Genomic DNA, 14,089 nt, shown 5'->3' with positions numbered 1-14,089 from the left:
ATATAAAGCCCCATACGGATTAGCTATTATAAGGAGAAAATAGATTACGATCGCTCACTCACCAGAGGAGGTTCGGTGTTTTCTCTTGCGTTTCTGTCGTTTCGCTTCTTTTATTTTCCACTCGCGATCTAAAACATCATCAACGTCGTGAGAAAGGGGGCAGCTTTTTTCTCGAGGACAGAAGCCATAAGCCTATAAAAAGAGTCCAGTTTAGGAAACTCAATCTCACTAACGTCAAGGTTTAGAAGCGATGAAGAATTGGACCCTGAACAAGACCAATAAATACTATTTGCACACCATATTCCAGAGTGAATGTGATAAAAAAAAACTATATCCTCTTCCAGACTATTTTTGTTGTTCAGAAGTGTATTGACAAAAGCATTGGCTGGAGTGCTAAGCGGATCCAATTTTTCATCTTTATCGCAAAGGGCGGTCGGATTGACAGTCTTTGAAAACTGGTCAACGTGAAATGAGTAAATTCTGCGTCTTACAAAGGACGTAGCTACGACGGTAAATTTTCAAAGACAAACTAAACGATCTGGATAGTTTCGAGATGGTTACATGTGTATATAAAATAAAACTCATCTGGAGTAGAATTTGACTACAGCGTCTCCAGCGAGGAATCTTAAGGCTGGTTCTCATATAATCGCCCTGATCGTTTCTATCGCCTCTCTCACTTCAAAAAGTTTTCTTGCGATCGGGGCGATTGGGGCGATCACGATCGCTTAACCGCCCGTGTTCTATCCGTCTAGCTTCTCTTTCCCTTCTTCGCCGTAAAACTGCAATAACTGAGAAGATGGCGGCCACGAGTTTTGCTCTTTCATTGAAGGCTACCATTGTGTTGGATCTAGGGCTAAAATGATTGTTATTCTTAGGTCTTCGCTCATACCAGGCATTCGAGACGATCATATGAGAACCCTCTGATCGCTTCCATCGCCTATGATCGTCTCAGTAGTTGCAAACGATCGGGGCGATCATATGAGAACCAGCCTTAAGCAAGCGGGAAGATATCGAAGTAAACTGGGGGTACCAAACTGGGTACAACAGCCATTTGGAATGTAAGCTTACCGCATACTTCTCACATACGATGACGTCATTATGAACAGCCTCGTTTTCGTCATGTGATCCACAGTAGAGTTCCTCAGTGAAACCTGAAAGCGAGGTTTCCTCAGGAAATTTCAAACACACGTGCTTTGCGCCATGCTTCTGATGTTGCAAATTATTTCGCTGGCTAAAATGAAAGAGAAAAAATCTATTACTGTCGATTGCATCTACCTGTGAACGCACGCGCCAAAAACATGTTTTCAAATGGTGTCAAACGTCAGCGTTTCAGGTGTCAAACTTTGAAGTTTAGCAAACCGTAACGGCAACTTTCGCACCGAAAGTTCAACACATTCCGGTTTCGAAATGGCGGAAAGATTAGATATAGAAACTTCTTCTGAGAAACTGATGCTGATCTGTGTCGATATGCATACACCGGTTCACTTGAATCATTTCTAGTGTACAGTTTCGCCCGTACTCAGTGTTTATGGTGAGTATTTTGAGTATAAAAGTTCGCGTTTCGGTCTGCTAAACTTCAAAGTTTGACACCTGAAACGCTGACGTTTGACGTAATTTGAAAACATGTTTTTAGCGCGTGCGTTCACAGGTAGATGCAATCGACAGAAGAAGTATTAAACCACAAAATCTTCGACATGCGTTTTATGAGATCTCTTAATGTTTTGCAGTCACGGCACGGGGTTGGGGCGGGGGGAACACTCCTATGAAAGAGACGTCATCTCGCTTAAGGGTGTAAATTACTTATTTTTTCTCTCTCAGGGTGTTCTGGGCAAAACGCCAATATTTTTAGCCTTCAAGGTCTCGTTTGAGGTTTCTTGCAAAGAAATAGAGAAATATATATATTTTTTAAATGTTCTAAAATGGTCTCTTTTAGGGGTATTGAAAAAATGCTTTAGCCACGCCCAGATGGTCTCCTTTAGGGGTGTTATTCAAAATTTCTGACAAGCATCCCCATCTGTTTGATGTGGGAGCCCCTCCTCCCCGGGAATCACGGTTTTTGTATCCAGTATTTTTACAATTTAATGAATTTGTTTTCAGTGAGCTGTGATTTCAATTTACTTGCTGTAAAATGCCAGATATATGCCCTGAGAATATACAACTTTGTGAGGAGTTTATAACTGGGGGAGCTAATATCCGGAGGGGTTTATAAGCAACAAGAAAAAACGCTTAGTTTTAGTTACAGAAAAACGAATGAAAAACAACATGGACAGAACCAACACAGGGTGTTTGTCTTATAGCTCTAGGTGTCTGTTAAGGGAGAGCTGATTGAAGGCTCAGATGACCATAACGATCCAGTTTTATAAAACATACACTCATAAACTTACCATTTTTTGAACAAGTAGAGCAGGAAGGATGCTGGTTCTCTGACACTGTGCTCAGAGACAAACTTGGTGTCAAATACGCCAGCTGGGAACATTTCAGATAAATCAGCAGTGAACACTTGCAGTTTGTCAGGTAATTTGCAGTAGAAGTTCTCATACAAGAAAACTAAATCTAAGAATCCATTGTGAAGGACAAGCGGTTTGTTGGCCAAGACAAGTTGATTGAAGAGATTCCGTACAGTATACCATGACGCATTAGAAAGTTCCTAGGAAAAAGCAGATTAACAAAACAATTAATGGATGTGATATCTAAACTGTGATTCTGTCAGATGTCCATGACAACTTTGCAGCGGTGTAAATGATTGTGTACCTCAAATTTTGAGGTCAATCAAAAAAAACAACCTTTATTTAAACACGATGGATTAAAAAAGCTACATAGCTTGTGGGGTCGTGTATAAATATAACATTATTATTTAATACTAGTAGATAAAAACATTAAACTATATTAAGGTAAAAACACTAAAAATATCGCTAAAAATGAATAAAATTGCTAAGTATTCAAGTATATTAAGTATTAGTATATTAAGTATTCATATATTCAAGCTATTGTTTTAACTCATTGGGCCATACAGACAGCCAGCCATTTTAAAGACAGGTTAGCTCAATTAATTTGATGTCTACATCTTCACAAGGTTGTAGGACATCTTACATCAGGGATTGTTAAGCTGTTTGAATTATGTTCTACAAGCTCACTGTCAGACTAGCACACATAATCCCTGATTTTTCTGGCCTAGCATAAACTTAATTAATATGTGCATGGCTGTGTAACGGTAAAGCAAACCTCCACAAATTTTCTAAACATCAAAGGTGTGTAAAGGGACAAGGTGACCCTAGCGTTTTTTTGCCTTTTCTCTTGCAAGTTATAAATATCAATTCTCCTTACTAAAGCTCAAATAATTTTTAAATAACTAGTTCTGATAATTTGGTGCTTCATCAGGACAATCTCCCTTTATTTAAGAGAACAATGCAAAGCTATTATCCAATGCAATGTATTTGTCTGCAAAAGGTGTGGTGACCTACATGTTATTGTTTGTGCACTGGACTCCAGATTGAGCAGTCTGGGTTCAAGCCTTGGCTGGGGTCTTTGAATGGGGTTAAATGCGATTTAACCAAGTTAACCAAAGAGAGTGTAGTCAGCTGTCTTAGTGGTTGTTCCCGGACATTACAGCTTGGTGTCATGTCTTCCTTACATGACGGGATTTCAGTGATATTTAGCGAGTTCTTCCCTCCCTCCCTCCCCTGCTTCTTTTATTATTCATTTATTTTTTCACCGACTAAGTCAGTGTGACGGGTGTTTGTGTGTGGGGGCTCATGGCTGTTATGTTGGGATTGCCAGTCATTGTAGTTTTTGCAGCTTCGCCATCTTGGCGGAGGGGGGGGGGGGTAGCTGACCACAATGGTGGACCCCCGAATATCCCAGGCAACCATCCTCCATATACACGAGGCAGTTGGTTAATTGTATTCTTGAGGAAGGTGCTTTACTCTTACAGTCCCTCTCAAATTAGAAACACACAATTTTTTTTTACCTTATCATTTCCTCTTGAATATGGAACTCCTTTAGCATACTGTTTGTTGAAGTCAAAGCCGTGTCCAACCAAAAATGTTAATGATGCTGGTTCAACAACAAAGTTCTCAGTACAAAGGACAACAATGTTGAATGTCTTCACCCTGATATTAAGCCTTCCTTCTTTGTTCTTTGTGTCATTGCTACTCTTTGACTTCTTCAGCTTGAAGCATGAAATGCCAAGAGAGAGTATAGCTCTGGATTGTGCCACTTCACACATGTATTTATACCGGTCTTCTACAAATCTGAGGGACAGGAAATGAATCAACATTAAATTTTTTTTATTACATTCTATGGTCTATGAACAGAAGGTATTATGGCTTGAACTCTCTCCTCTGCAGAGGCCCCTTTTATTTTTCGCAGAGGCTGGGAAATGGGGAGAGGTGAAAAGTAAGCGCGTGGAGCCTGGAGAGAAAAACGAAATCGCCCATGTTTCTTCACCTTTTCCCCTCCACTGAAGGAGCCTCTGCGAAGGAGAGAGTGGCTTGAATTTTGATATTTCACGACTGCATATTAAGAACGTGTCTTCCAGTAATGCTTACAAGTGTCAGTTTATAGGCCTGTTGTATAGCGCTTCTAACAGGACTTAATGGTAAGTGGTATTTGTAAGTAATGCTAGAGGTTTTTTTCTTGCTGGCCGAGCTTAAGAAAGACTGAACTTTTCAGGTGAAATAAGACATTCAAGCAGCGAGAGAATAAAAATTGATCATGAAAAGAAAGTCATCAGGCTTGTTCCTGTTAATTAATAAGTAGCAGATAAAATATGAGCGGGAGATCTGTATGGGCGTTTACAATGGCGAGCCGCTAGGCGAGCCATTGTAAAGGGCCATACAGATCGGACGCGAATATTTTATTCTACTTGTGAAATGAAAACAATAAATTGAATGCTAAGTATTGTTATGCGAATCAGTAGAGATCTGTATCAAAAGTTAATGAATACTAATTAGCTGAGCAGGAGTTTGTATCAAAAGTTAATTCTTTTGTCTGATTTGTATTGGGGTTTACAGTTGTGTACATGTGATCTGAATACTGTGCTGGGATTGGTTTGCAGCCTCATGAATTATTAATGAATTTTACAATTATTATTAAAAATAGCTTTTTGAGATAGTACTCACTGTGCTATAAGATTCTTTCTTTCTCCAATACCACTCATCTCCTACAGAAGAAATTCAAAGCCACTGTAATTCCAAACATTGACAGTAATAGACACTGGGGCTGTTAAAATATATTGACATGAAAAGTTCACTACAGAATATAAAAAAAACATTTGACTGCCATAATCCAACTGCCAACAATTTATTGAGCCTCTGATTTTTGCCAGATGCTGCTATTTAGCAAATGATGTAAATATTCTTGTGTTGCAAAGGGTGTGTAATAGTTTTCAGAGCACAATTGATGTGCTGTTCTTTGGTCAGGTAACGAAAATAAGAAAGTCTGTGGTTGCTGGACATCCCAGCCAGGGGTGCATTCCATGTACATCACACACCAAAGATAATGCCAAAGTTTTAAAAATTCTATGCCAATGTATGTGGCAACTGACAAGCTTATGGCATTCACTGTCTTGGTCACCTGACCGGTGATTAATGCCAAAGGCTCAATAACCATGCACCCTAGCATACCCAGCCCAGGGGTGGGGGGGGGGGGGGGAGTACTCCCCCAAAATACCTTTACAGGTATGTGCCCCCCAATGGGGTCCAGATTTTGGGGTCCCAATCTAGAATGGGGTATCTATCTTAGAGACAATGATACTTTGAACACACAAAAGTTTCAAATTAACAGCGGCCAAAATGGGGTGTTAAAATTGAACCATTTCAAGAACAGGATTTCATTTTGGATACAAATTCTTTCAAAAACAGGGTGCTACTTTGGAGACCTGGGTGGCACATACTCACCCAGAACATACCTGAGTACCCCTGGAGTACATACCTGGGGGTGGGTTGCCAAGGATAAAATGGTGGTGCACAGAATTTTTTGGCATGAAAAATTGTTGATTTAGAGGTCAAAATTTCCTGTTTTATTGACAGGTGGGGTCGATCATGTTCTGAGTCATGTTCTTGGTGGTTTTAGTTTAAGATGAATATCTTTCTCGTTGGCATGGGGCATACATGTATGTTTCAGTGATCGATGTTTGGACTTTGGAGAAGATACATGTATAACAGCCGGGTTACAATGTCATCTGTAGCTATTTCTTACTTACCGTATCGAGCGCCACGAATGAAGATTTCTTTATTGCACGAACCATTGAAGGCCATACCTCTGAAAAGTTGTCTGCTGAAACTTCCACAACGGGAACGTAATCAAAACGTGCTGCCATTTTGAGAAAACCGCCGCGCACAGCGAGAAAAAGCAAAAAATGCCAGGCGTTCTTAGCGCGCATCTTTAGGGACTGGGGCGAGCAAAACGTTCACGTGCGTCGAACAAAGATGGCGGCTTTCAAGCGATGAGAAAAGTTTACAGAAAGAAAACCGTTTATTTGTTGAAATCTTCGACTTTATCCTTGTTTAAATTGCAAAATTAGATTTAAAAGATATCTTGGAACATATTTTTGTCGTTGATTGGATTTCTGTCGGTGGAAATTGGTCGATAAAATGAAGTTAACTGCAGACCTCATTCTGCAAAGTCCGCAGTACACAAACGCTTTGAGAGACAGAGAACTTGATTTACGTGGTAAGTGAGATTTTTTTCGCTGTTTAAAATAATAACATAGCCAGTTACTGTGTGGATTGCGTCGTTCGTGAAATGCTGTGTAGAGTCACAGACTGCATTCTTGACAACCGGTGTCCATTTCCATGTAAGCTTAAGCTTACATTTCACAAATTATTCTCACTTCGAAGATACGCCAAGGTTTTCAGGATTCTATGTAAAGCAGTCACGGTCTATAAAATCTAAAATTTCAAACAACACAACATCAAAGTCTTCAAAGTGACATGCGAAGAGGCTAACATAGCAAGATCTACTCTACACTGTACTTCTAATCAATTAGTATTTTCAAAATTATTTCATAGAAGATCACAGACAAATTGTGCCAAAAACTATGATCATATGCCAGTACAACTCACACACTAAAGGCCATGTCAAAGATCTTTAACCCAACCTGCATAAAATGCACCCTGGGTTGTCAAACACTTTCCCAAAGCTGAACAGGAAAATGTCCTCATGCTGGGAAATTAAAGTGTGCTGATTGTAAATTTTAGACAATAAATTTATTTATTATATAAACATCAGTGAAATACCAGGAAATCTTTCGCGCGAAAAAAATCATATCTTCACACGTGAAAATAACATGTTATTTTCACATGTGAAGATATCGATTTCCAAACATTTTCTGACAAGTTTGCCCTGTTTTAATGCTGAATGAGCCAAAGTAAATTGATATTAAGTCGAAACATTCTAGGATCTTCCTCGACAGTCTTCGGTTATCGATTTATATAATCGGTTTATATAATAAACAGAATATTACATGGTTGCTTGGAGATATGAAATTTATCTTCTCGTGTTCAAATCGATATCCCACTCGTTCGCTGCGCTCACTCGTGAGATATCGATTTAAACACTCGAAGATAAATTTCATATCTCCGCGCAACCATGTAATATCCTCTATTTACTGAATTCATAAGAAACATGGCTGCCGCATAACATTGCTTGTCACTGTACATTTCATTTGAAAAGCAGTCATAAATACAGATTATAAATGCATAATATTCATATCATGACATCAGGACTTATATATCTCTTTTCAAATTTGTGGCAGGTTATAAAATTCCAGTGATTGAAAACCTTGGAGCAACCTTGGTATGTGCATAGACATATTAAACAATATCAATTAACAGTACACGTGGGTTTGTGGTTATACAAACTATGCCAATGTCATACAGAGAGCATGGTTTCTACAGGGTCTCCCAATCTTGAAGAAGTATGGAAAACTGCAAACAACATGTAGTTTTCCAGACCTGGATGAAGTATGGAAAATAAAGATCAAGTTTAGGAAAAATGGAAAAAAGTCTGGGATTTTCTATTCTCTGGGAAAGACGCTTAATTTTACAGTGCTTCTATCCAGGGATACATGTTATTCCTATGCCACTGTGAGTATTTAAGTGAATTGTACAGTAACAAAGTAATTCTCTATAATTATTTTCAGGATCAGTTTGACACTATTGACATGTCAGAAAATGATATCCGCAAACTGGAAGGATTCCCGTTACTCAAGAGACTTAAGAGTTTGCTTTTGAACAACAACAGAATATGGTATGTTAGTCTTCAACTTAAGACACATGCATTGCATGCAGTTGTTACTAATATTTTCTATAATAATAAATACAATATTATTGTATGATTCATTACATGTAATTTGACAATATGTGCTTGTAATCCAACCAATAATTATTGCATATTAGAAATTGCACACTTCATAAAAAGGTGACGACAATTTTTTGTTATTATCTTTACCAAAACGTTTTGAAGATAACTGTTTGCATTGTCTGCACATGATAAATCAAAATATCAGGCAGAGCTTGAGACTAACTTTTTTGCTAACTAGCCTAGTGGCTAGAGACAGCATTGATTTCACAAGCTAAAACCAATTTTCTACTAGCCATAACTTTTAAGCATGGCTTTCATTTTTCCTTTTTTACCAAGCCACCTAAGGCAAAAGCCAATGACAAATCGGACAAAACTGGTTTTTCCTCACATTTTTGCTCCAACCCACCACAGAATAATCTCACTCCATTGGAACCGCATCTTACATGTGCACATGAAAGCTTTTTTGAAAGCGGAAAAAAATTAGCTGATTGAAACAGTTTTCTTTCACTTGTCGCTATCGTCACTGGAAAGTCCTAAAAAAATAGAGTTCGTTTGCTTTTCGGTAACTTTAGCTAGTCCATATTCTTTGATATATGTTGACTTTGTTAGTTCTGTTCTTTCAGAGTCAATTTCAATTTTTCTTTTCTCAAAACTGCCTGAAACTTCCATTAGCCATTTTGGCTAGTGAAAGTCCAAACTCTACTAGCCAAAAACTGCATTTCTACTAGCCTTTGGCTAGTTGGCTACTGTTAGTCTCGAGCCCTGTCAGGGCTTTCAGTAAGATTTGAAGTAGGTGGCTGCCGTTGTGTGGCTCCTGTCTGAGTGCAATATAAGAGGTCTAAAATATCTCATGACTCCACTCTATGGAGAGCTGTATGAATTTAGCCAATGATTCATGACAGAAAACTGCTGGTACTCCACTGGGTGTAAAGTGGCTTATTGAAAGCTCTGACTACAAGTACTGTTTGATCTGGACTCATGTGGTATTTTTTTGAAGTTATAATAATTGCAGACTTTGCAATCATCGTGTTCTTAAAAAAATTAGGTAAACATCCTTTTAAGTACTTGAAAAGTCCTTGAAGTTTTTTACCCTAAAAGAATATAAACGTTGTAACAATGTATGCAGTATTGTTCTTTTAAATATAACACTTACATTATTGTTGACATGCAATTATTGCATGTCAAGAAAATTAATGTTGGGCAGTGCTAAAATGTAGTATCTAACATTTTTAAATATATCTCATTGAAAATTGGTAAGTGGATCAGACAGTCAAAGGATCGAGGTAAGCCGGTATTGTGCGTGTGTCTTTGGAATATGGCGTCACCCAGATTCCTAAGATATATTCCTTAACTGTAAAGTACACATAGTTCAGTACAGTACCTACCGGTGGTTGATGTTCTAGTAAAAAGAGTAATATCAATTTTGACTCATTTACTTACGGTACATTTACTCATAATTATAGTAAGCAGGCTTACTCAGTCATATTTCTTCACTAGCTCAATTCTTTACCTGCTAGAGATGTCTAAAATTAAATACAAAAAAAAATCAATACTGAAGACGTAGCTCAATAGAGCGCTTTGTAAATGTATTGCATCTGATTGGTTGTTAGCTACAGTGTATATAAGGGATTCAATAATAAAAAATTATTGTAGCTTTTCATATTAGAAAAATCCATAGGTCCTTGAAAAAATTGCTAGAGTTTTAAAAAAAAACCTTGTAAAGGCATTTTTAGGATAAATAATAAAATTTGATTGTATTGAATACCTAAAAGATCTTTTCCTAGATCATCATCATGTGGGCAAAGACATGGAAATTTTCAATTGTGACTTAATTCAAACAAAGATGGTTTATAATAACTTAGAACAAGTTTTGTTTTTGTTTTGCTTTTCACTGTCAATAAAATTCTTTGTATTGCAAATTCTAATCTACATGTAGCATTTTGTAGCTTCATATTAACACTAGCTTGATACTAGCCCCCCTTTACATGTGTTTGGATCAGTCTATTGTACTACCTTATTACATGAAATTTTTCGCGACACTTTAATTTCGCGATTCTAAAAAAATCGCGAAATTAAAGTGACGCGAACAATAAGTGTTGCGAACATAACATGATGCGAATATTAAGTGACTCGCATATGTCTGCAATCAATGTAAATGGATGTTGTCGTCAATTGACTCACTTGTAGACATTGTGAGAACTGCTCTGTTGTTGCTATTGCCGAGATTAAATCCACCCCCTGTGTTTTTGTTAATTTTGACATTATTGTTCCTTCAATTAAGTCGTTTTATATTATTCAAAGGCATGTCAAAATATATTAATTGCCAAGAGTGTAAGTTGTGTCTCACTCAAAAACGCGAAATTAAAGTGATTCAAAACACAAAATTTTCGCAAAATCGCGAAATTTAAGTGTCGTGAAATATGCGCACCTCAAAATCGCGAAATTAATGTGTCGCGAAAATTTCATGTAATAAGATATTACACTAATGGCAATTGTTTCTGTAACTATCACCAAATTTGAGACCGTCTGTTCCTACATGCATATGCATAGCATTGTAAACACTTACTGATAGTAACACTTGAAATTCACTGTTTCTTGCAGTCGTATAGCTGAAAAGTTGGAAGAGAGTCTGCCACACCTAGAGACGATTGTTATGACTTCAAACAGTATGCAGGAATTGGTATGATGATCTGTTTTGAAAATTTTTGCTGGGTCACAGTGTTATGTTAAATGTGCGAGTAGGAATTATGTTAAATCACATCTTTTTTGTTAATTTGGATTTTTAGAAAGAACTGGATCCACTGAGATCTATCAAGACTCTTCAATATCTCAGGTAACAACAATATATACATGTACAGTTACATTTTGCTTTATACTCTTATAAAAATCATTGCAAGGTCATGTAGCTCTTGCCTTTATCAATATTGCATGTTCTAATTTGGCCTGGCTCACTCGAAAGGCTGAGTTTGTTGTTAGTTCTTGATCCTTCTCTGTGGGTTTTTCTCTGGGATCTCTGTTTTCTTCCCTCAACAAAAATCAACACTTCAAAGTTCTAATTTGATCTAGAAACTGTGGATAAAGAGCCAGTTTGTGGATATGTCACTGCCAATTCCTACTTATTTTATTAATGTTTTTGTTCTTTTTTTGCAGTTTGCTTCGAAATCCAGTGACAAACAAACCTCACTACAGATTATATGTCATCCACAAATTGCCACAGCTGAGAGTGTTAGACTTTCAGAGGATAAAACAAAGAGTAAGAAGAAAATGTTTTCCCCTTGTACTGTTGTAAAACAAAGTTAGAGCAGTTTTCAATTGAGTGTCGTAAAACCAAAATTAAAGTAATCACTCTAGCCAATCACAAAGAACACAGACAATACAGTAAACCAATCAAAACTCCTAGCAAATACATGTAGCTGACACGAAGCGCGGGAAAACGTGCGCGAGCACGTCATGATTGGTTTTGGTTTTACTTCTGATTGGCTGAGAAAGTGGCGCGAGATTTTTAAACCAATCACAACGCGTAGGAATGCAAAACCAATGCAAACGCGTATTACTTTCGACACTCAAGTGAAAACCGCTCTATCTAGCTACTCAAGAACACAATGTACTGTTAGTGTACATGTTGCTGACACATTCGCTGTACTTGTAACTCTAGATTCTGCCGCTCTTAGTGAATAGGAGTATTGCTACTACCCCTTGTGGAAGGTACGGTGACCTAATGGTTAGCGTGCTGGATTCTGGATTGAGCAATCTGGGTTCGAGCACTGGCTAGGGTCATTGTGTTGTGTTCTTGGCCTGGGGGGGGGGGGGGTACTTGGGTAAATTTTTGTTGGGTATGTGCCGCTGGCCTCTCAGAACCCCTACCCCATTATAGTCATATGTGGCAAATATTTCCGTTCATAAATCACAACTTGCCAGAATTTTCGTACTCTCAAAATCCCGGAAAAGTGTGACCCCATTCTAGTCACCCTATAAAAAATGCTTGAAATGGTGACCCCATTATAGTCAGTCCAGTCGTGAAAATGCGACAGCGGCACATCCCCATTAGCCCATTTATAGGAAGTGCCACCCCGGGGTTCTTGGGCAAGACACTTTACTCTCACAGTGCCTCTCTCCACCCAGGTGTATAAATGGGTGGAGGTGAATGTAATGCTGGGGGCTAATGGTGCAATGGACTGGCATCCTATCTGGGGGGGTGGGTAGAAATACTGCTAGTCTTTCCATGGCTCTTTTACTCTTTCACACAATGTTAATTCTGGTTGAATAGCAGTTGAATGTTACAATTTTTTATTACCAGGAAAGAGACGCTGCCAAACGGATGTTCAGTGGCAAAAGAGGACAAGAGGGTGGTAATAAAGGGAGAAAGCCAAAAACGTAAGTATATTTGTTGGTAGAACAATTATTTCAGGGTTGGGATTCTTCAGTAACAGTTTTTCCAGAGATTCAGAATATTTTGAACAGAAAAGAATCGATTTTTATGGTCACGGTTCAGCTTTTTTCTTTGCTTATACTGTACATAATTATTTATATACTAATGGAACAATTAACTAAAAGCCAAAAAAGGACGATTTTAGAATACATGTATTTCTACTTAGCTTATTATGCAAGTAGGCATGCAATGCATGCAGAAGGATTCTTTGCTGAAGTCCTCTGCAAACATTGTGGTCCTTTCATGCCAAGTAATAATGTTGACCAGAGTGTTAGAGTAACAAGTTTAGTTTACCTAAAAACCACTGTTTTGCTGCATTATTGTTTTCTACTTGTTCCTATGCAGGTTTGTGCCTGGAGAATCACCAGCTGCAACAAGACCACTACCAAGCAAACCTCTCCCACCACCCACAAGGGACATTGCCGCAATTAAGGTAAACTCTTTGTAGCACTTTAACCCATTGACTCCTGCACCGGGCCTAAACCGGCCGCAAAGGATCGGGGCACTTGTCCCGCTTGTGACGTCGTCACCTTTCACCCAGAAAGGCGACATCTATGCTCAAATTGTGAAGCAGTAGAATACTGTTCCAACGATACCTAAACCAGCGCGATTAGATTAATAGAGCTTGAAATATGCTCCAAAACGCTTCAAAGTTTTAGCGAAACACTCAGAGGAAAATTGCATCTTTCCACCCTTTGCTTGTCCATGGTAAGTAGTTCTTGCTTCGTTTATGCTTTCACAGAAATTCTTCTACTAAAAAGAAGCCTGCTAGAAGGCTAAACACTGTAGCAAAAAGAAAGGAAGAAGAAAAAAACGAAAAGAGAAAAAAAAAAACGAAAAGCCTAAAGTGGTAGGATGGTTTATCGTCCAAAGTTTGATTTGTGCGCATGCACGAGCTAAAAAGTTGTTTAACGTCATTCTGGTGAGAAATAAGGATGCATTTTGTGTTTCACAGGGCTGATTTGTGTGATTTGGAGCTATTTTAGCTTATAATAGACCTTAAAAGGTCAAAAACACCTAAAAAATGCATGTTTTTGGAAAATCTCCAGGAGTCAAAAGGGTTAAGCACGTGACCAAAATTTTTCCAAAGATGGGCACTTTGTTGATAAATACAGACAATCTATCCAATCAAGAGGGATTTTTGGTTTTTAAGTTAACACAAGCGTTTCTGACCATGTACCAGATGGTGTCTATGGGAGGCACAGTGAACTCTGGATCCAGCAGTCTAGTTTTTTTTTTCTTGGGCAAGACACTTGAATCTCATAGTCGCCCTCTCTACCCTGGCGTATTTGGTCACCTGCGAATCCGCCAGGTGGGAGTCCAGGAGTCCTGTGGACGGCCACTACTCAGAGAAAA

At 38.3% G+C, this 14,089-nt stretch overlaps 2 protein-coding genes across 2 annotated transcripts; one reads left to right on the top strand and one right to left on the bottom strand.

The window, feature by feature from the left end:
• Window positions 1–62: 62 nt before the first annotated feature.
• On the bottom strand, window positions 63–6,368 carry LOC144640079 (target of EGR1 protein 1-like; the record flags this gene model as incomplete). The annotated part of the gene is made up of 6 exons (XM_078499300.1): window positions 6,203–6,368; window positions 5,121–5,161; window positions 3,968–4,250; window positions 2,385–2,647; window positions 1,069–1,231; window positions 63–192 (listed from the first exon to the last, which is right to left on the bottom strand). Coding segments are annotated over exons 1-6 (997 nt in total), but the record flags the coding sequence as incomplete, so codon positions are not given.
• A 48-nt stretch (window positions 6,369–6,416) lies between these two features.
• Window positions 6,417–13,925, top strand: LOC144640077 (U2 small nuclear ribonucleoprotein A'-like). Its single transcript, XM_078499299.1, has 8 exons — window positions 6,417–6,672; window positions 7,757–7,797; window positions 8,144–8,250; window positions 10,906–10,984; window positions 11,091–11,137; window positions 11,455–11,557; window positions 12,602–12,678; window positions 13,079–13,925. Exons 1-8 carry the CDS (start codon window positions 6,594–6,596, stop codon window positions 13,179–13,181), a joined length of 636 nt encoding a protein of 211 aa, XP_078355425.1. The 5' UTR covers window positions 6,417–6,593; the 3' UTR covers window positions 13,182–13,925.
• The last annotated feature ends 164 nt before the right edge of the window (window positions 13,926–14,089 follow it).

The sequence above is a fragment of the Oculina patagonica genome, unplaced genomic scaffold (assembly GCF_052425735.1).
Source record: "Oculina patagonica isolate OP01 unplaced genomic scaffold, crgOcupat unplaced179, whole genome shotgun sequence".
NCBI lineage: Eukaryota > Metazoa > Cnidaria > Anthozoa > Scleractinia > Oculinidae > Oculina > Oculina patagonica.
Note: the sequence above shows the minus strand (reverse complement) of the source record. Positions and strands in the feature narration are given on the sequence as shown.